The 22,755-nt window shown below is 41.4% G+C and overlaps 1 protein-coding gene and 1 long non-coding RNA gene across 4 annotated transcripts in view; one reads left to right on the top strand and one right to left on the bottom strand.

Annotated features, from left to right (window-relative positions):
- Nucleotides 1–3,599: 3,599 nt before the first annotated feature.
- On the bottom strand, nucleotides 3,600–5,022 carry LOC140707625 (uncharacterized). The gene is made up of 2 exons (XR_012087787.2): nucleotides 4,883–5,022; nucleotides 3,600–3,797 (listed from the first exon to the last, which is right to left on the bottom strand). It is a non-coding gene; the product is annotated as an uncharacterized LOC140707625 (long non-coding RNA).
- Nucleotides 5,023–6,659: 1,637 nt separating this feature from the next.
- Nucleotides 6,660–22,755, top strand: part of MANBA (mannosidase beta) — a 72,075-nt gene continuing 55,979 nt past the window's right edge. The window contains exons 1-3 of one of the 3 annotated variants that reach the window (XM_020805431.3): nucleotides 6,660–7,020; nucleotides 20,415–20,509; nucleotides 22,608–22,713. In XM_020805431.3, coding sequence (XP_020661090.3) covers nucleotides 6,796–7,020; nucleotides 20,415–20,509; nucleotides 22,608–22,713 — 426 coding nt within the window. In that variant the 5' untranslated portion in view covers nucleotides 6,660–6,795. The remainder of the gene's footprint in view (nucleotides 7,021–20,414; nucleotides 20,510–22,607; nucleotides 22,714–22,755) is intronic. The other 2 variants (XM_020805428.3, XM_020805429.3) reach the window with 2 other exon arrangements.

Genomic DNA, 22,755 nt, shown 5'->3' with positions numbered 1-22,755 from the left:
TCTCCCAAGACTTTCGGTTTTTGTTGCAAAATATGCACATATTTTTGGAGTTAAAAGAATGAAGTTACTGTATATCTACAATACTGTCAGGACTTACGCCTAAATCTGTATCAACAGCTTTGAATTGTTAATAAGCTATTTAACGTGTTTACTGCTTTCTAAAAAAGCAAGCATCATAAAAAAACCTTGATCATGATTAAAGCTGTGGTCAGGTGATATGCTGATTTTTTCATTCTTAAGCAGAAATCCTCAGCCAATGGTTCCCAAATGTTTTTGGATTAAAACTCAGAGGTTTTTCACCACTAACTGTCCCAACAGCCAGGCAGCAGATTTGGGCTCTTTAAAAATGCCACTTTTTAAATAAATTTATTGCTTAGAAGGGGAGATGTCCTTGTGAGGTTTCTGCCCTGTATACCAAAAATAATGCATTTTGTGTATGTTGATTAGGGGTGTGTGGTGGTGGAGAGATTTGAATTACTGCTCAGCTCAAGCAGCACAATGTCTTCAGCTGGCTTTGATCATTCAATTCCTTTCTCTGTTCCTACTCCTCTGAATGTGAGGAAGTGTCTTGTCACCTGAGGTTCTGTTGGAGTGGCATAATGAAACAGGTAGGAACATAACTCTGTTGCTCTAACCATTACACAACACTGTCTATAATATTATTCCCTAATATATTATATTTATATCTCAAGGTATTTAAACCTTCATGTACATGCTCCTCTTTTTATGAGAATATGCTTCAGTTCAATTAAAAATATATCTTCTAGACTGTGATTCCGCTTCTTACATTTTAACAGAAAATAGTAGATAAAATTTAAGGCAGTAGTAAAAATGCTTGAATGAACAAAAAGCTTCTTCTAACAACACTGTTGCCAGTATGGTGCATTGCTATTGGCATTCCACAGTTTGGGTGCTGAAGTCAAAGAAGCTTTCATAGTTTATGCATCTCGCAGTAAGAGGGCTTCAGCAGCTAATGATGTTCACCAACTTAAATGAGCTTAAAACAGAGTTAGATAAAATATTGGATATTAAAGCTGCTAAAAGGTACTTGCCACTTGGCTATGTATGGTAGAACACGAACTACGTATCAGTGTTGGAGAATAATGGATAGGCAGTTGGGAGCTTCCTATAGGCATTTGGTTGGCCACTGTGGGATACAGTGTTAGATAGGTAGAACTTTGTTTCATCCAGCAGTACTTTTCTCATGCTTGTCTTAGAGCAGGGATGACCAACCTGCTGATGGTTCCTAAGAGCTACAGTCCAGAAGCATCTGGAGGACCACAGGATGACTACCCCAACTTAGCAAATGAGTAGGAGGATAACTGAATTAGCTGATCCCTTCAATCTTTTTGCTGATTTTCCTTTTCAAACTATATTTTCAATAAGGTACAGTGTATTATTTTAGCTCCCTGGATGTTGGGAAAGTGTGAAGGCAAGAGGAGAAGGGGACGACAGAGGACGAGATGGCTGGACAGCGTCATTGAAGCTACCAACATGAATTTGACCAAACTCTGGGAAGCAGTGGAAGACAGGAGTGCCTGGCGTGCTCTGGTCTATGGGGTCACGAAGAGTTGGACACGACTTAACGACCAAACAACAATTACTTTATCTCATTGATTTATTCATCTTCATAAATATGTATCTTGAACAGCAATTTCTGAGAGATACACATAGCAATCAACTAAAATGTTATAAAATGACAAAAGCTGCCAAAACAACTAGCAAAGAGCCCTTTAAGCTATTTGGGCCACAGTTCCCACCATCATTGATCATTGACCAGGGGTAGTGAGGATAAAAATCTAGTAATGTCTGAATGGCCACATCCATGGTTATCCCGTAGATGGGTGGGGGAGGTGTGTGTGTGTGTATTCACCTTGTATTAAAAAGAGTGTAGGTGCCATATGGGCCTTTTTAGAACACCTATATAGGGAGGACACCACCACCAAGAGGGATGTTCTGCCAGTCATTACTGAGCTTTAACAGGGCGCTCAAAAGACAGCAGATACATGGGTGTATTTTCTCACCGAAAACCGGCTGGCTCCATTTTACATGGCCTGAATTTTCCAAAAACATCTCCAGCTAATAAAGCATGGTCCACTACTTCAGCTTGGAAATGGCTACTGCATAAAGTCACTGAGGTCGATGGAAAGATCTGTCTTTCTCCACAGAAACACTACTTGAGCAAGGCAGTAATGAAATTGTGGAATTCTGCAATAGAATGGTGTTATGCTCACCAGCAGATCTCTCAGTATGTGTAGAGTTATACAGTATGTTCATGTAACTGTACACATTCAGAAAGCCAATCCCTTTGTTTATAGAAATATGTCACTGAACATTAGGCTTCATCACTTCCAAGTCTTACTTCCATCCTGTGGGAAAATCATTGTTGAAATTTGTGTTCGCAGTTTAAAAAAAGCACACCAGACTCTACCTATCTAGTTCTGTCCAGGAGGGCAAGCAATTGTCCAGAACAGTCTGTTCTGTCTCTTTTAAGCTTCCCAAGAGAAACAGTAGAACACTGCTGTCTCTTGTTAGTAATTTGATGCCAAACTACCGTACTGCTGGTCATTTACAAATGTTTCAATAATAAAGAATCCATGCTAGCAGATTGATAATTGGAAAGCCTTATGCGTTGTTGTCCAATGTCCACATCTCTCTTAGCCTACTCTGTAAATCCATTCAAGAGGGCAGGGCAGGGGATTGGAGGGTGGCAACTTCTTTTTTTGTCTCTCTCTTACCTAAATTAAATGTAAATTTACACGGTGGCTAAGGGATTTCTTGCACCAGCTCTTCATAACTGCTGCACAGGTAGGGCTGCCAGCTCATAGGTGTATTTAAACTCCTATCCAAAATGAAGACAGTCTCTGGGATGGAATACTACAGACTGTTCCACTGACATAACTGTTTCCAACAATAGAATCAGAAGGGGGCTATTCTTTATCCCTGTACTGTGAGCTCTCAGACCAGTTCTGGAGACCTGGGAAATTATTTGAAGTGATTTTTCACTGAGGAAAGAAAATCCTTGTGTTCGTGGTTGTCTATTGATGCAATACTGGATTCAGGCTATTTATGGTTGGTTCAATATTTTAATGCTTCATTCTGACCTGTGTCATTAAATACTTTCCCTGCCTTTCCAGTAAGGATGATATGATTCAAGAAACAGAAAATGGAACCATTCCTAATTTGATCACAGCTCAAGTGTAGAACCTAGATGACTCCTTTCTCCTGAGATGTTCAGAACTAGGAAGGTCAGAAGGTTAAGAGCCTGCAAAAATTTAGCAGGCTAAGGACAAAAAAACTGAGTAGGAAACTGTAAATGTCAGTGCTGAATCACTTTTGGTAAATTTGTTCACTTTGAGAGGGGCTGGGTTAACTTTATAAAGTTGCTTCCACATACATTCTGAAGGCTACATGCTCTGTACAGTATACAGTATTTACAAATGAAGCAATCTATTCTATCTCCAGGATAAGGTTGTAGTGATTACTTCCTTCAGGGATTACATGTTCTTTCTCCTTTGTTATTCATTTGCTGTCAGGTTGTCTCCAATTTATGGTGACTTACCTGTACAAGTGACCTCCAAAGGGTCCTCTCATTAATAATCTGCTCAGCTATTTCAAACTCGAGGTCATGGCTTTCTTGTGTTAATTCATCTCATTCTTCCTTCTTTCCTGCTTTTAATTTTTTCCAAGCTCTCCTCTAGCACCACACTTCAAACAAAATGATTATTTTTTTCCCTTTTGGCTTCATCGCTGTCATCTTCTGATTTCTTTGCAGTAGTCTCCATTTGGATTGTTGGCTGAATGAAGGGAAACAAAATCTTTAACAATTTCAATTTCTTTACGTCAACATCAAAGTTATATAGATCTTCTGTAGTCATGATTTTTTGCTGTCTTAACATTCAGCTGCATTTGCACTTTCTTCTTTCACTAATCAGGAGGTATTTAAAAAGAGAGAGATGATATACGTTATTAAAATAGTTATGTAGATGGGACCCTGTTCCTGTGAGTAGGAAGTAAAATTTCATGCAAGAGTTTATTAATGAAATTTATTGTATAACAAGCCTCTCTACCTACAATTTAGCTCATCCCCAATCTCATCACTTAAAAAAGCAAATTGTTTTCCAGTCAAACCACTAGTTCTTAGTTTTTATGAAAATATGTCTGGATAATGAAGAAATGCATATTTCCTAAATGCTGGACAGTTCATCATCAGTGTACATCTTTCTGAAGTAATTTCAGATCCACAACAGGAAATGCACATTTCAAAATATGCATCATATACAATTAACTCAATACAACTATGGGTGAAAGTAAATTGCTCCTTCATTTCACAGCTTTATTTGTTTTATTTATATAGTAGTTTTCCATACACGCTCAAGGCATATGATGAATAGATTCTGCTGATGGCTTTTCCTTGACAGTTGGGGAAGTTTGTGTGTGTGCAAGGTTCTAAATACTGTATACATATGAGACAGCGTTCAAACATACTGTCTCATACACTCATTTGTTTTCGTTGCATATTCTAGGAAAAACTTTTATACCTCCATTTTCTATTGTGTGTATATAACCAGTTTATAGGAAATGATGGCTCAGATGTGTAAGTGTTCTACCAAATCCAATTCACTCAGGAAGACGGCATTAAAAGTGACTCAACATTTAGCTGAGCCCTTCAACCCTTACTGGTCCTTGTTATAAATTTAAAGAGGGACCAGATAGTGTGTACAGCAAGATTCCCTTTAAGCTGCAGGGCACACAGTGCTGCACCCCCTCTGTGCAGCCACACACCCACAACGGGGTTGAAAATTAGAGGGAATTTTGATGTACAGCACATGCACCTCCCTACAGTTAAATCTTAAAGCATGTTACAGCCTAGAAGATTTACCATGGAATAAGCTTTCGTGTACTCGTGTCCACTTCATCAGATGCACCACAGTGGTCTCCTTCAGGTAAAAGGGAATCATGTAAACCAAAGGGTCGAAAGCTCATGGCATTACAGAGTTCATCCTGTGCATATAAGCTTGTTTTCCCAATAATAAGCACTGTAACAATTCAAAACAATGTCATTAATTGTCACGCAATCTTTTTGGCTGGGATTGCTATAACACCTACAATGCAAAAGATAGTTCTAATCCCACTTGAATTTAAAATAAATAAAATTTGGGTATGGAAAAGGATCTATTATCTACTTGAAAAAAACACGTAAATAGACAAATGATTAATCGAGCAGATATGCTTTGATTAGTTGGCAGCCTTCATTGTGAGACATGGTCCTTGTTTTCAAAGGTAGCAACTGATAATTTTTTTAATTGGCGTAATACAAAGAGCCAGTGTGGTGTAATGTATAAAGGAACAGAATGAGACTCAGGAAATCTGGCTTCAGACCCCTGCTCAGCCATGTAAACTCACTCCTCTGTGCACCTATGTGCCAATGGAAAACCACAGCCCGAATAACTCACATACCTTAGAGTGACCCTAATGCCGTTTCTAAACTGAAATCACATAACAAAAAATAAAAGGTATCAGATTGATTAGAAGAATCCCAATATTTAAAGAGTATTCTCTGCAGACTGCACAGACATAACACCTGAGAATAGTGTTGTTTATTACTGAAATGCAGTGTTTCCTGACCAAGAATGTGATGAAAAAGTATGAGACAGATGAGCTACAGGACTTGGAAAAGGACAAAAGACTGATCTGAACAAGCAGGCAGACCTGGAGCTAGGCAATTTTCCATTTTAGGAGGCCTCTAAATAGCCATTGTAAGAAAATGGAAAAGCTGGCTACAGAAAAGGAACATAAGCAAAGTCTTCAATCAGCTGTTGTTGGGAGTACCACTCCCACTATCCTTCTATGTTGGTGAGGATAGATGGGAGTTGTAGTCCCAATAAAATCTTGGAGGGACTCATCCTTGCGTGAACCATATTAAAGAGACAAGCGAAACAGAGCAGAATGGATATTTCTCCCACAGAGGAACGTGAAAAACAAAATTAGAAATGATTTTTTGTGTGGTCCCAAACCAAGGAAGGCCAAAAGGTGAATGAGGCCGACCAAGTGAAACGAGCAACGAAGGGGTGAGGTACCCGATGGCAGGCCCAAGGGGAAGAGGGGCAGCGACCGGGTGAGGCAGAAAAACAACACGACAAGCAGCGGCCTCCCCGGTGGTGGAACCCAAGGGGCGAGGGGGGGCCAAAAGCGCCCGAGAAGGCACGACCTGGCGTCGCCTGAGGGCAACTTGCCCCGGAAGGGTCGGCGCCAGCCTGGGAAAACGAAGGCAGGCCCCGGTTCTCTCAGGAACTGCCTGTTTCTTCCTCTCTTTCTCCGCCGAGGAAGAGGCCGAGGGAACAGGGAAGCCGTCTCTTTGTCCACGCCTTCCCGCCGAGGGAAAACTCCCACCAGAGACACGCAGGAGGAAAGAAACACAGGGGAATAACGACGAGTCGGGCGACACCCGTAAACCTCTTTACGCAGGGCCGTCATCACCAGAGGCGGCCTCTCCAGGCCACAAAGCTTCTGGCGAACCAAACGTGCCGCTAGGTTCTTCTTCTTTCTTTGCAGGAGCTGACGAACGCCTACCCTCGCGCCTACTTTCCAGGGCTTGGATATCAGGAGGCGGGCGTCCCCACCTTCCCTGGAGAGTCTCTCCTCTGAAGAGGCGCAGCTTGGCGCGGGGGGGAAGCGCCACGCTTTGCCCCTCCGGGTTCCCGCCCTCTGGCCATTGCTTCCCTCCCCGCCCGGCCCTGCCTGCCGAGGGGCTCTACTCCCACTTCTTTTCTGCCTTCGCCGGAGGCAGTCAGGATGCTACCAAGGGGTTCCCTCTTTTCGGGACTTTTCATCCTCCTGGCCTCCTGGAGGAGCAGCGGGGCGACGGGAGCTGCCGCCTCTCGAAGCCCAACCACGACGGCGGCCGTCTACAGCCTGCGCGGGAGGTGGCAAGTGAGCAACGGAAACGGCTCGCTGGTGCTGGACGGGGAGGTCCCCGGGTGCATCCACACCGCCTTGCTCCAGGGCGGGCTGATCCAGGTACGGTAGGATCGGGAGCCCGCCGGGTAGTCAGCTCGCGCCGGTCCGGTCCGAAAGTTGGCCGCCCAGTAGCCAGCCGGGCAAAGCTGCGCCTTTTCACTGAGGTCGGGGTCCCAGTCAGGAGCACAGCTCCGAAGTAACGAGTTACTTGTAATTCTTCCTCCCCCCCCCACCTTGTTTCGCAGCAATAACCTGAGATGGGGAAATTTGCTGTTTGGACCTCAATCGCGCGGGCAGCGTGGTCGCTGACATGTTGGCTGTGGGATTCTGGGAGTTGTAGTCCACAAAAGCAAGGTGTCTCATCTATGGCTGTGCCAAGAGCTTAAAAAAAGTTAAAAAACAAAACGAAAACGTGGTGGCACCTTAAAGACTAACTTTTTATATTTTTAATGTGAGCTTTCGTGGACTTCCGTGTATTAGGCTCACATTGAAAATATAAAAGTTAGTCTTTAAGGTGCCACCACGTTTTTGTATTTTTTTTATTTTTTATTTCTATTTTGCTTTTGCCTGTAATGTTTTCACAGACTAACAGGGCTATCCCTTCTACAGGTAAAAACAAAAGAGGGTGATGCTGTCAGTAGACTGAGAATGTCTCAAAAACAGGCTAGCTTTTTAGTCTTGCAAGTCTCTTCATCAGGCTGGGCATGGCAGAGTTTGGGGGAAGGGGAGAGAAAAAGATGTGTATCTTTTACACATCCTAAATATGTGTAAATAATGATTAATGTTTTCTTCTTATTGTTCTGCTGTTCTTGTTTGAGTCTGTGACCACATAATAATAAAGACAGAAAAAACCCACCCTAAATGATCTTGCCTATTTAAAGTGAAGTTTCTAGAAGGAATTTGTCCCCTGACAGAAACAGCTGAGGTATGGGGATATAGATTTAATTGTGTTTCCCCCCTCCATGGACAAAAGTGTTGTGAGTTACCCAGCATTTTCCTACTGCCTTATATTTATTTATTTAAAATCCTTTACCCCTCTGTCCTTAAAAAGGACCCAAGGCGGCTTACATCACTGAAAGACAATCTTTAAAGCTGAAACCAATAAGTATACAACGGTGGTATACTCATTATAATATTAGATAATTTTTAAAGCTAATAAATAAAATTTAAAGGTAAGAACAGTGAGTATAAAGAAGTAGCCTACATAATTAAAACACAATATTAAAGTTAAAAGTGATAAGTATACAAATATTAAAAAGGAACAAACAAGTACCACTCTGAGAAATGGTAAACACAAGTAGTACAAGGAACCCAGTCAAAGTAGTAATTTGTAACAATCCATCTAAAAATTACACTCTGGTCGCCGGTCACTGAGGGAAGGCTTGTCTGAAGAGAAAGGTCCTTGCCTGTTTGTGGAAGGACAGCATGGGGCCCACTCTAGCTTCCTGTGGGAGAGAGTTCCAAAGTCTGGGAGCAGATATTGAAGGTATTGTTAAATAAGATTAGGTTTCATCACAAGGTAAGAAGAGGTACTATGACTCATTTTGTTGCATAACTATAACTTTGTAACCAAAGATTTATATACTGTATTTTTCTGTGTATAAGACACTACTTTTTCCTAAAGTCATATACACTAAAAATTGAGGAGTGTCTTATACATGGAAGTAAGCTGAGATAGCATAGGAGAGAACAAAAGGTCCCATACCTTGCCTCCAATCATGAGCCTTATGGAACTGATGTCAGCTGATCCTGAACAAATCAGTTGGGACACACCTTGGTGGAGGTGGAGCTGTAGGCAGTGATCAGATGCAACAGGAACTTGTAATATCCGAGTGTTCTGAGCCCAGAGGATGAATACCCAAAGCTAAGTTTTCTTTATTTTGGGGTTAGAAAAATGGGGTGTGTGTGCATTGTATAAATGGAAAAATATGGTACTTCTTCACTAAATCTTGGGAAAATGTAGAGGTATATATTGGCCATATACTTGTACTGCCATATCTGAGGAAGTGGACATTGACTGACAAAAGTTCACACTGAAATAAAATTGTTGGTCTTTAAAGTGTTGCAAGGTAATTGTTATTATTTTGTTCTTTTGACAACATTTTTAGATACTTTTGTAGGTAAGGGCATGTGGCCTCACTAAATGCTGAAAGAGGAGTACCATTGAGTTCATGTCCTGGTTTGACCATGTCTGAGGGTAAATGGGGAGGGAATGTGTTACATACCACAGCACAGTGGCTTGTAGCATTCAGGTAAAGATAATAAGAACATTAAAAAAAACAACAACTAGTCTCTGGTTCTGTCAGACGGCTGGGTGATGTTTTGAGGGGACAAATGGGGGGGGGGGGAAAGAGTTCAAAATACATTTATTTCACCCAACAGCATTTTGATAACCCTTGAAAGTTGTTAGATGAATAGAAAAACAAAAGTAGCTGAGTTGGTCCATTGACAGCCAAGCCAAAATTCACCTTTATTGGGATCAATTAAAACACAAATATGCAAGCTCTCTATTTCTTCAGATGTTGTCATCAGGCTGGGTGCTAGAATGGGAGAAAAGGGAAAGTTCACAGTTTATTGCCACATCACATTCTCACTTAGGCTTTTGGGAAGAACTTGGGCTGAAGCCCAGGCTCTCTGTTAGCAGGTAAGCAGGGATGTGGGAACACAATAAAGAAAGTTAATCATGTCTTGAAGTGTGTGTGTGTTTAGTCGTTTAGTCGTGTCCGACTCTTCGTGACCCCATGGACCAGAGCACGCCAGGCCCTCCTGTCTTCTACTGCCTCCCGGAGTTGTGTCAGGTTCATGTTGGTTGCTTCGCAGACACTGTCCAGCCATCTCATCCTCGGTCGTCCCCTTCTCCTCTTGCCATCACACCTTCCTAACATCAAGGTTTTTTCCAAGGACTCTTTTCTTCTCATGAGATGGCCAAAGTACTGGAGCCTCAGCTTCAGAATCTGTCCTTCAAGTGAGCATTCAGGGTTGATTTCCTTTAGAACTGATAGGTTTGTTCTCCTTGCAGTCCAGGGGATTCTCAAGAGTCTCCTCCAGCACCACAATTCAAAGGCATCAATTCTTCGGCAGTCAGCTTTCTTTATGGTCCAGCTCTCACTTCCATACATCACGACAGGAAAAACCATAGCTTTGACTATTCGGACTTTTGTTGGCAAGGTGATGTCTCTGCTTTTCAAGATGCTGTCAAGATTTGTCATCGCTTTCCTCCCAAGAAGAAGGCGCCTTTTAATTTCAGGGCTGCTGTCTCCATCTGCAGTGATCATGGAGCCCAGGAAGATAAAATTTGACACTGCCTCCATATCTTCCCCTTCTATTTCCCAGGAGGTGATTGGACCAGTGGCCATGATCTTAGTTTTTTTGATGTTGAGTTTCAGACCGTTTTTTGCACTCTCCTTTCACTCTCATTACAAGGTTCTTTAATTCCTCCTCACTTTCTGCCATCAGAGTGGTATCATCTGCATATCGGAGGTTGTTGATATTTCTTCCGGCAATCTTAATTCCGGCTTGGGTTTCTTCCAGTCCAGCCTTCCGCATGATGTATTCTGCATATAAGTTAAACAAGCTGGGGGACAATATACAGCCTTGCCGTACTCCTTTCCCAATTTTGAACCACTCAGTTGTTCCATGACCAGTTCTAACTGTTGCTTCCTGTCCCACATATAGGTTTCTCAGGAGACAGATAAAGTGGTCAGGCACTCCCATTTCTTTAAGAACTTGCCATAGTTTGCTGTGGTCCACACAGTCAAAGGCTTTCACATAGTCAATGAAGCAGAAGTAGATATTTTTCTGGAACTCTCTGGCTTTCTCCATAATCCAGCGCAAGTTAGCAATTTGGTCTCGAGTTCCTCTGCCTCTTCGGAATCCAGCTTGTACTTCTGGGAGTTCTCGGTCCACATACTGCTGAAGCCTACCTTGTAGGATTTTGAGCATAACCTTGCTAGCGTGCGAAATGAGTGCAATTGTACGGTAGTTGGAGCATTCTTTGGCACTGCCTTTCTTTGGGATTGGGATGTAGACTGATCTTTTCCAATCCTCTGGCCACTGTTGAGTTTTCCAAACTTGCTGGCATATTGAATGTAGCACCTTAACAGCATCATCTTTCAAGATTTTAAATAGTTCAACTGGAATGCCATCACCTCCACTGGCCTTGTTGTTAGCCAGGCTTTCTAAGGCCCACTTGACTTCGCTCTCCAGGATGTCTGGCTCAAGGTCAGCAACTACATTGTCTGGGTTGTTCGGGATATCCAAATCTTTCTGATATAATTCCTCTGTGTATTCTTGCCACCTCTTCTTGACGTCTTCTGCTTCTGTTAGGTCCCTCCCATTTTTGTCTTTTATCATGTTCATCTTTGCGCAAAATGTTCCTCTAATATGTCCAATTTTCCTGAACAGATCTCTGGTCTTTCCTTTTCTGTTATCTTCCTCTATTTCTTTGCATTGTTCATTTAAGAAGGCCCTCTTGTCTCTCCTTGCTATTCTTTGGAAGTCTGCATTCAAGTTTCTGTAACTTTCCCTATCTCCCTTGCATTTTGCTTCCCTTCTCCTCTCTGCTATTTCTAAGGCCTCGTTGGACAGCCACTTTGCTTTCTTGCATTTCCTTTTCTTTGGGATGGTTTTCGTTGCTGCCTCCTGTACAATGTTACGAGCCTCTATCCAAAGTTCTTCAGGCACTCTGTCCACCAAATCTAGTTCCTTAAATCTGTTCTTTACTTCCACTGTGTATTCATAAGGGATTTGGTTTAGATTATACCTGAGTGGCCCAGTGGTTTTTCCTAATCTCTTCAGTCTAAGCTTGAATTTTGCTATGAGAAGCTGATGATCAGAACCGCAGTCAGCTCCAGGTCTTGTTTTTGCTGACTGTATAGAGCTTCTCCATCTTTGGCTGCAGAGAATATAATCAATCTGATTTCGATATTGCCCATCTGGTGATTTCCATGTATAGAGTCGCCTCTTGTGTTGTTGGAAAAGAGTGTTTGTGATGACCAGCTTATTCTCTTGACAAAACTCTATTAGCCTTTGTCCTGCTTCGTTCTGAACTCCAAGGCCAAACTTCCCTGTTGTTCCTTTTATCTCTTGGCTCCCTACTTTAGCATTCCAGTCCCCTAGAATGAGAAGAACATCTTTCTTTGGTGTCAGTTCTAGAAGATGTTGTAAATCTTCATAGAATTGTTCAATTTCAGTCTCCTCAGCAATGCTGGTTGGTGCATAAACTTGGATTATTGTCATGTTGAATGGTCTGCCTTGGATTCGTATTGACATCATTCTATCATTTTTGAGATTGTATCCCATTACAGCTTTTCCCACTCTTTTGTTGACTATGAGGGCTACTCCATTCCTTCTACGGGATTCTTGCCCACAATAGTAGATATGATAATCATCTGAGCTGAATTCGCCCATTCCTGTCCATTTTAGTTCACTGATGCCCAGGATGTCGATGTTTATTCTTGCCATCTCCTGTTTGACCACCTCCAGCTTCCCAACGTTCATAGATCTTACATTCCAGGTTCCTATGCAGTATTTTTCTTTGCAGCATTGGATTTTCCTTTCACTTCCAGGCACGTCCACAGCTGAGCGTCCTTTCGGCTTTGGCCCAACCACTTCATTAGCTCTGGAGCTACTTGTACTTGTCCTCCACTCTTCCTCAGTAGCATGTTGGACGTCTTCCGACCTGAGGGGCCCATCTTCTAGCGTCATATCTTTTAGCCTTTTGTTTCTGATCATGGGGCGTTCTTGGCAAAGATACTGGAGTGGCTTGCCATTTCCTACTCCAGGTGGATTGCGTTTAGTCGGAACTCTCCACTATGTCCTGTCCGTCTTGGGTGTCCCTGCACGGCATAGCCCATAGCTTCTCTGAGTTACTCAAGCCCCTTCGCCACGACAAGGCAGCAATCCATGAAGGAGTGTCTTGAAGTAAGTAGAGTCATATCACTTATTCACTTATTCCTTATTTTATTTAAAATATTTTAAATTCACCTTTCTCCTTAAAAGGTGGCCTACATCATTAAAAAGACAGATAAAAGCAAAAACAGTAAGTGTAGAAATATTTTAAAAGGATTAAACAAATATTGTATTAAAAACAATAAATAAAATCGATACAAAAAACATTTAAAAGCTATAATGGTCAAAAGCACATGCACCCCATTATGCCCGAAGACTAAAATTATCTAACTGTACCACACTTCGTCTTCTTTTATTCAGGATCAGTTTCATTCTTTTGCCAAGATAGGTCTGAGAGTGATAACACAGATTATACAGGAATGCCTCAATCGAGCAGCAGCAATTTGTTTGCAAAAATTAGCTTCCAAGTGTGGATGTGATGAGGGTTGACGCACATGGGGGGAAAAAGCTGTCAGTTAGTCATGGAACAATGCATGAAAACCATTCTTGCTCTGATCATCTTCCTGCTGTATTTGCTAGAGGTGTACAAATTTGTGTCTTTGTGCTACAGAGTTCTGTGCCAAGAAAAGCTAGTCTCTGGGGCCTCCGTACACAAATTGGTGTAATCTTGCAGAACTAATGCTGCTGCTTAATGCGTCAGAGTGGACAGTAAAACCTGTCTTCTACCCATTCTGCTCAGTTCTCCCTTTACTTCACTTAAAAGCTGTGGTTTCAATTTTTGCATGCAAACGGAAGTTTCAGTTGAGCTTAGTACACACTTGGCAGTAAATATCTGGTTTCAGTTTTTCTTTGCAGCTCATGTTACCAGGAGCTGATGGGACTAGAACCAGCAGCCTAGAGCTCAGAAGTAGCTGCTTTCTGTGGTGAGCCACAGGGATGAGGGTTTGAAGCATCAGTCTGATCCTAGATATTGGTTTGGCTTTGCTTATCTAGTGTATTCTGAATTCTGGGAGTTGTAGCCCCCCCCCCCACTAACATTTCTAAGCTTTGAACCAGGGGCCCTTGCTGGAAAAGCTAAGTCAAGAACCAAACCAATAGTAAAAAATGATTTAAAAACACAATTGATTCAAATCATGATTTAAATTGAGATTTAAATTTTTAAAATGAGTTTTAAAAATTGAAATCATCAAAAATCTGATTTTAAAAAAATTAAAGTGTGACTTAACTCAAATCCACCCTGCAGGCAACATTATAGATGACCAGACAAAATCCTAATCTAGACTGGGAGAGACATTTGTATGGCCATACCAAATCATTGAACCCTCTGTGATAAGGCTAATATTATTTCTCTCTGCACCCCCACTATCCCACCACACACTGTTAAAGTTGTCAGCTCTATAATGCTACAACATGACAGATATTGTACTTTGAAAAACTAAGAAGTGTGGTACAGGCTTTGCAGTTCAGCTTCTAAAAGTTTTCCATCACCACATTATGATTTTTCACAAATGCCAGATTTCTAGCTGCAAAGATAATATTTCAAAATATTTGGGTGTGTCCACAGAATTCAGAGGAGTTATTGGGCATAATTTCTAGTGGTCAAAGAGCTGGGCTTTCATGCCCTTGTTTAGAAGCTTCTCTCTGTCTGTGACTTGCAGAGGGAAAATAAATTATGCACAACAAATTGCAGAATAAATTATGTAAAAGAGCTCATGCAAATTTGCTGGATATCCATAATTTATTTGCATTTTCTAGCACAGGTTACAGTGTATCGGGAAGTGGGTGGTTGAAAACTATCTGTATCAATGCTCCAATAGGCCTGGGCTATAATGATGATCTTCTATTCTATCAAAATAAGTGGAAGGCAGAAACAAAGCTATGGGAGTGAGGATAGGAAAAAAGGCAGCATACTTTGCTGTAGTTTCTTTAAGGTAGCCAACTGATGTGCAATGCTGTAGTGGTTTCAGGAGTCACAGGATCACAGTCCAAAACTTTCTTGTTATCAGGGATTATGGCATCATCATACAGACCCCCTGCAGTTTTCCTGACTTCCTCTGATCTTAATTATGATGCTGACTGTAGCTGGTAGAGAAATTGATTTCCCCAGGAGCAGTGTGCTATTCCAGTTTATATTGCTTGTAGTGTAAAGTATGGGACGGCAGCTTGGTCTTGAATAAACAATTTAAGAGTTATTTACATTACAAAAGACCTGTTCCTCATTTGTTAATAGGAATTGATCAGTCTGCTTGCATTTTGGACTTTCCTTGTTGGGGAGGGTGATGGCTACGGGGATTGTCATGATGATCACCTTGGCATCCATAGTTACCATTGAATCACCGCTGATAGGAGCAGCCCTGACATTTCCATTTTGATTAGAAGTTCTTTTTTATATTTTCTTGCACTTCAGGCTTCATGCCTGTGCAAAATATAAGCAAATACATTAAAAACAAAATGTCCTTGAATAAACTAAGTGTATGTGTCATTTCACAAGGCTATACGAATAGCCTCACTGGAGAGATCTAAAACTAGTACAGTATTCCCAAACAGCAAAACCCAACAAGTTCAGTTTTTTTTAGCACCACTTATTTTCTGCTCCACCAAGGGCAGGTGCTGTGTAATGTTAACGGTTCTCAGTGGCTGATTCAAGATCAAGCCATGCCAAAATATTTGCATTCCATGAGAAAGAGAATGCAACAATACTGTATATTGTTCCTAGAGAAATTCATCCTCACAGACCAACTATGGTGCGGAATGCAGCAAAGCTCGGAGGTCTTGGGAGGGTGATGGTAGCAAATGATTCCAAAGTCCTGCTTTGACCCATTAACCCTTACTTACTCCGTTACACCACTGGTAACTGGATGCCTGTAAGAGGGCATGAGAGCATAGATCGCACCTCCTGTTGTTTTCCAGTTTAAAGCCATCATGGCTGGTAGCTGTTCAGTTCCTGTCACTTGGCTGATTCTGTGAAGGGAAACAGCTGTCCTCACTTAATAGTAGAAGTATTTAAAAATTACTACTAGAAAAAATGTTTTGCTTTTAAGACATGTGAGGCTGCATGCCCAGAAAAAGCAGTAATCTTTGTAATAAAAGACTTCTGAGGGAGGTAATTCTGGCCCACCTGCACACTGAATGGGAGTTTGATAGACCAACCACTTCTATTGTGCAGAGGGAGCAAAATATACCAAAGGAAACTTCCAGAATCTCAATGGAGTCTTCATGTCTTCCCATTTCCACACTGGTAAAATTACAGCCTGCAGTTCAGTCTTTGTTCTTAAAGTGAGTATTTAATGTATTTTTCGTGGCATACCAGTGATTCTCAATTGGCATATGGTTTAGGGAAAGAGCCATCTAAAAGCTTTTTCTCTTTAACCTTTGAGTCAAGAGTAGTATTATACACAAATCCCCATGCTTCTGTAAACTGTCTGGGCAAAGAGGTTGGGATGAGACTATTCTAGATACAATTAAATATTAACCTGCCATGCAGATAGCACTTTTGTTATTGTGAAATTATCACGGACACACATGCATGCCCACACTTTACGGAGAGTGATCTGTGCCTCCTAATTTCCTACAGTACTGCTACATATTCCTGTCAAGGTTTATATTTAGTACCGGCTCGCTAAAATATGCACCACTGTCCCACATGTATGGGGTGGCCACAGTCTTCTCTCTCTTTCTCTGCCTTCCCCTCCTGCTGTTCTCCGTTCAAATGATGGGTTATCGTCTTGAAATGCTGTCAGGAAAAAACCTATGGAGCTGCCTACAAAGGGCTCCCCCCTACCCCCCGCTTCTCATTTCAAACACTGCTTTAGTGAGGATAAAAACTCAGGTCAACTGAGTGTGCATTCTCCAAAGATTGCCTTATAAATGCCTAGCCTCTTAGGCTTTGATAAGGGAATTAATTCTTACTTAGTACTTGATTTCTTGAGCTTTTAAAGAGGCATCTGAGGGAATAATATGGTCGTGTTGAGGATGGTGGTGGAGGGTGAGCAGAAAGAGAGAAATTAATGTAGCAGAAGTTCCCAGACGTGTGGTACCATTTCATGGGCATGATTTGACAAGCTTCACACAAGCCTGATAAAGCCGGTTTCTAATAATAGAGCTGTTGCTTTGGGACCATGTTTTAATGTGAAGAAATAACTCCTTATCTAGAAAGACTTTATCTACAAAAAAGGCAGCCAACTTGGCTGATACAGGGAAAGAAAGCTATAAATTTATTTTGCTGCCACCCAAACAGCATTAATGAATCTTTTGCCATGAGCTGCTGGTCGTTTGGCTTACATGAAATGGGTTGGCGACTGTGGTGTACAATGGCCAAACTCTGACAAACCCCCTGTTGTTATTTTCACATTGGGCAAATAAATGATGGTTTTTGAGGCCCTTTGTCTATTTCTCAGTTCCCTCGGAAGAATGAGGATGAGGTGACTAAAGGGAAAGGATCACTCTACTCAAGTGTTTTTCCAAATACATGAGGCCTGTAAGAGGGCAGGGAGATGAAACTGGCTCATCCCTGTGCCCACCTGCCCCTTCATTCTATGGCTTTCCTGCTGCATGGCAAGATCTGAAATTGCTCTCTACCCGTGTTTGGTAGAAGGTTAGTAGAACAGGCTTTCAGTTAGTGATTTATAGTCTGGGAGAGTGTTGTGCCTTGCTGCTGGAATCTGTTTTTGTGTGTGTTGATTTTGTTCACTATTTTTAGTATGGTTTTTTTAACTATTCTTTTAAATATTTGTATATTGACTGCTTTTATCTTTCAAAGGTTGTATTTTAATATTGTAAGCCACGTTGTATCCTTTTTAAGGTGAAAGATGGAGTAAACATATTTTAAATAAACAAAGAAAAATAAATAAACATTTTACATAGGCAGGAACCCCGATAAAGCAAGGCCCATGATCATTCTGGGTGATCTCAGATCTTGGAAAAGTTCTCTCTTTTATTTAACTATAACTCCCAGAAGTTTCCTCACCATGGCTGGAGGGTTCTGGAATTTTCCTCGCCATGGCCGGAGGATTCCCACCCCAAATAAAAAAAATGCTTCCAGCCTCTGGTTCTACCTGCACTCCAGTGAACCCAAGCAGAGATTCTCCTTTGAACTTTCCTGTTTATTTAAAATATGTTTATCCCGCCTTTCCCCTTAAAAAGAACCCAAGGGGGCTTACATCATTAAAAAGATAATATGTAGAAGCTAAAAACAATAGGTATACAAATATTTTAAAAGAATTAAACAAGTATTATATTAAAATGGTAATAAAATTAATGCTAAATCACATGTAGAACAACAGAGCACAACCATTCATTAAAAAAAACCCCTCTCAGATCACCAGTTATTATGATAATGTTTGTCTGAATAAAAAGCTCATTGCCTGCTTGTGGAAGGACAGCAAAGATGGGGCCAGCCTGGCTTCCCATGGGACAGAGTTTCATAGTCTGTGAGCAGCAACAGAGAAGGCCCTTTCTCTCTGTCCCCACCAAGCACACTTGTGAGGGTGGTGGGACTGAGAGAAGGTCCTCCCCTGATGATCTTAAAGACTGGGCAGCCTCATAGAGGGAGATGCTTGGATCCAAGCCATTTAGGGCTTTATATGTTAGAACCAGCACTTTGAATTGTGCCCAGAAATAGATCAGCAGCCAGTGGAACTGCTATAACATGGGTGGGTGGGTGTCACATGATCTCTGTAACCAGAGATCATGCGTGGAGGGTATAAGGTTGAGAGAGAGATGGGCAGGAAGACAGGATATCAGGCCAATTCCTTGCCCTTCCATGCATATATAGTGCTGATGTATTACGCCAGTGTCTGAATTGCCTATGCTGAGGCCTGGGGGGGATGGCTTTTGGATGACAAATTGAGTCCCTGGAATACCAGTTGCCTGGTGTGCTTTCTCCTAGCATATGTGATTTATCTGGAGGAAGCTGGCTTTTGTCAGCAGAGAAGTGACAGATGGTAAGTTGATTATCTTTGTCACCTCTGTCTCTTGTGAAGTCTAACACTCCATTTTGCTTTGCTGATAGCCTGGCTTCATGAGGCAGGAGTGTTATCTGTCTGCCTCAGTTTATGAATTGACGAAGAAGTCTGCAAAACTTGCCTTCACTCTGCCTTTACAGTGATCCGACGGTAAATGTATTGCCAAGTCCAGAACGTACTTGCTTAATACCATGGCACTACAAAAGCTTTCCCTGACTTCATGTCCTCAGGATGAAGGCCATAGTCTATCAGATCTAGAGGATACCAAGCGGAAAGAAAGCTGATATGAGCTTAAAACTATAGTCTTGAGTACTAAGATAATTTTAAATTAAATAACTCTATAAAAGACAAGTTTCCTATCTTGCCCTTCTGCCCACTACATTTTACCGGATGGCCCCCCTAAAAACCAAAAACCAAACAAAAAAACAACCAAACAACAACTTAAAGGACTATTCAAAATTGGATTTCTTTCCTGAGATAAGGAAGTTTGTGGAGGTAAAGGTTACTGTTCCCACTTTCTGTCCTGCCGCCCCTGGGTCAGCATCCTACATGGTCTAGTACACTGGTTCTTAACCTTGGGTTACTCAGGAGTTTTGGACTGCAACTCCCAGAAGCCTTCACCACCAGCTGTCCTGACTGGGGTTTCTGGGAGTTGCAGTTCAAAAGCATCCGAGTAACAAAGGTTAAGAACCACTGGTCTAGTAGACCTTTGGAGAAGAGATTACAGGTGACTTCAGGAGAAAGAATGGATGGGAAACTTTTATTCAAATGAATATCCTCAAAGTAACTTTTAATAGGGACTATACTATTATTTTCAGAATTAACAAACTCCCAGACTAGAATTTTGCAAACCAATTCCGTGGGACCTATGGAGAATTTTTGGTAAAAAAAAGGAGCAGGAATTCCAGAAATGTTATTCCTTTAGTTACCAGAGTGTAAGGCAGAAAAAAATATATGGAGAAATCAGCACGGTCTGACCATATACCCTCCCTGATTTGCACCATGGAACCAGCACTTTGTATGGTAAAAATCACTCTAGAAGCATCTATAGTATGAAAAATGGGCAAGTGTTATATTTTTCATTTTGCTACATTCTATAATGATAAATTATTTTCAGGGATTTAAAAAAATTGAGGCCAGGCTTCCCTTCTCCCCCAAAATATTGTATCGGGGAGCTGCAGCCAGTAAGTCAAGGGAGCCATGAGTTGAAACGTTTGGGACCCACTACCATAAACCATCATCATCACAGCACATGAACACGGCTGGTGTGTCGAAATATTATTTGGAAACAAGATTTTTTTTGTATGTGGGAGGGCCGGAAAAGGAGTACTAGATAAACGTAAGAGTCTGAAGGGATATTGGTAAGTCGTTACGACCAAGTCCCATGTCCGAGTGTGAGTGTCGGGGCCTGTGAGCCCCATGTCCGAGTCTCTGGCCTCTCCCCAAGGCTTTGGAGCTGGGCAGCGCATGCCCGGCTGATAGGCTGGTGCATATGCAGAGAGGTCAGGCCTATCCATTTTTTAAAATTTAAATTGATTTTTTTTTTTAAAAAATGATTTTTATCCACCCTGAATTGTGTTGCATTATGGTCATTTAATAAGAACCTTTTGTTCCTCTTTCCTTTGTGTGGTTGATTTATAGGATCCTTATTATAGGTTTAATGACCTGGCCTATACATGGATCTCCTTGGATAACTGGACATACAGCAGAAAATTTGAAAGTCCTTTTGCTGCCAGGTATGAGAGTAACAGAAGTTAAAATTGTTATGATTTAGGTTGAAATTCTCAGACTGCTGGCCTGGAAATAAGTACCATAGAAATCAATAATGTTTACCTCTGAATAGACGCTGCAAAATTCCTTGCCTGTCGCAGCACTCTTAAAAGTTGAAAAATTCTCAGAGGTTCAGCATTGGTATATCAGATGGATGTTTAGAGCTGCCATTTGGATCGCTGCTGGGATGGGTTAGTTTGCTCTTTTTAATAGTGGTCACATGACTTAAACACTGGAGTGATGTGCCCAGAATATTCCTATCTACATCTTTCTGACCTTTGCCAGGGGCTTCTGCTTTTTTAGGTGCACGTAGAGTCACTTTGGCTTGGTCCATTTTCAGCTTGTGGAATCACTGGAAGTGGGCCAAGAATGAGCTTTCCTCTAATTTGCCAATATTTTGAAGTGGTTCAAGAAGAGAGCCACTTCATGATATTGGCAAATTAATCATTTACTCGGGTCCATGGAGGGGCCAAGGAAGTGATATTTTTAAAAACATGTGTACAAGGGCAGTGAATATTCACAGAGTCACTTTAAAGACCCAAAAGACTAACGGAAAGCAAATGGCAGTGCGGTACTGCCCTAATACATATTTGTTTTCTTTTAGGCCTTTAAAGTGATGCAGTGAATATTTGCTGCTCTTATATTCCCCCCCCCCGTTTCCTGCCCCCCTGCCCTGTGGAGCTGAGGAAGTGATTAATTTGCCAATATCCTGAAATGGCCCTCTACTTAAGCCACTTCAAAACATCAGCAAATTGACTTGCAGGCTGCTGCAGACTAAATAAAGTTGCTTGAGGTCCGTATGCCATTTGGATGTGTGGATCGCTCCAAATGGCCTATTAGACCTTCTAGTGACTATTTAGCCTGCTCCAGCCAGCTCCTAATGCCACATGTAGATATGTCTTGAGATAGTTCCTTGAGGGGAAAAAAGGCTGTTATGTGTGTTACCATCTGTATTGCTGGTATTTTAGTGATTACAGTTTAAAAATTGATTTTCAATATACAGATGTTAATACAGTGGACCCTCGACTTACAGACGACTCGACTTACAGACTTTTCGAGTTACAAACTTCTCTGGCTGCAAAATTTAGATTCGACTTGCAGCCAGAGAATCGACTTACAGACCAGAAAAAACACAAAATGGAATAAAAATAGAATAAAAACCACTGGTTATGGGATTAATCGGTTTTCAGTGCATTGTAGGTCAATGGAGATTCGACTTACAGACTTTTCGATTTGCAACCACCATTCCAATACGGATTAATTCCTTAAGTAGAGGGTCCACTGTAATAAGTTCCCATGTTGGCATCTAGTTGGTTGGGGTTGGCAACATTAGTATGGGAGCCTCCCATGTGGTCATCTTATTTCATACATTATTATCAATAGAGTATGGAAAAAATTGGATGGCAGTTCCTATAATTCTCCAGACAACATGAAGATTGCTATAATGCAGAGCAAAAAAGTAACTTTTAAATAAATAGTACAATTCCCTAAACATTGTTGCAATGCAGGAGCAACAAGAAGTTGGATCAGAACCTACTGATAGATCTTTGGGTAATTCGTAGTACATCAGTAATAGCTTTGGACTTTCTGTTATGCGGCTGCTGCACAAATAATCTAGTGACATAGACTTAATGGGCTAATTCCCATTTTATGCTAGCCCTATGCAAACCGTGGTTTTTGAATTAGAAGCCCGTCATCTTAAGGAACATCCCTTTCCAGTCTGAATTATAATTCAGTGTGGTATCTGCATTTATTCTGTATGCCTACCCCATTCTTAATGCAACCAGATATTCCATCATGACTAGAATTTGCAAACCAATTGCAGATCATGATTTTCAACACTTAGATAACTGGAGACTTGATTGGTTTTAACCATGATTAATGGGTAAGTGCAAGAGAAGGGAAAGGAGAGAAAGTTTTATCATCAGGAACAGAAGGAAAGGAAATGCATGGTTCTGGAAATACCTTGGAGTATTCAAATTGTGGTTTGCAGGAAGTTATCAATTGCACTGTACCACATCATCATAATGCACCATAATGACTGTGTGGTTTTTCTTTTTGTAGCAGTTGGCAAAAAGTGGCTTTGGTTTTTGAAGGTGTTGATACAGTAGCACAGGTCGTGGTCAATAACGTCACTGTTGGGAAAACAGACAACATGTTCAACAGATACGTGAGTGTTGCAGTTTTTGAAAATGGATACATTTGTATCAGT

Source organism: Pogona vitticeps, chromosome 5 (assembly GCF_051106095.1).
Source record: "Pogona vitticeps strain Pit_001003342236 chromosome 5, PviZW2.1, whole genome shotgun sequence".
In the NCBI taxonomy this organism is placed as follows: Eukaryota; Metazoa; Chordata; class Lepidosauria; order Squamata; family Agamidae; genus Pogona; species Pogona vitticeps.
This window is presented reverse-complemented; position numbering and strand designations above follow the sequence as displayed.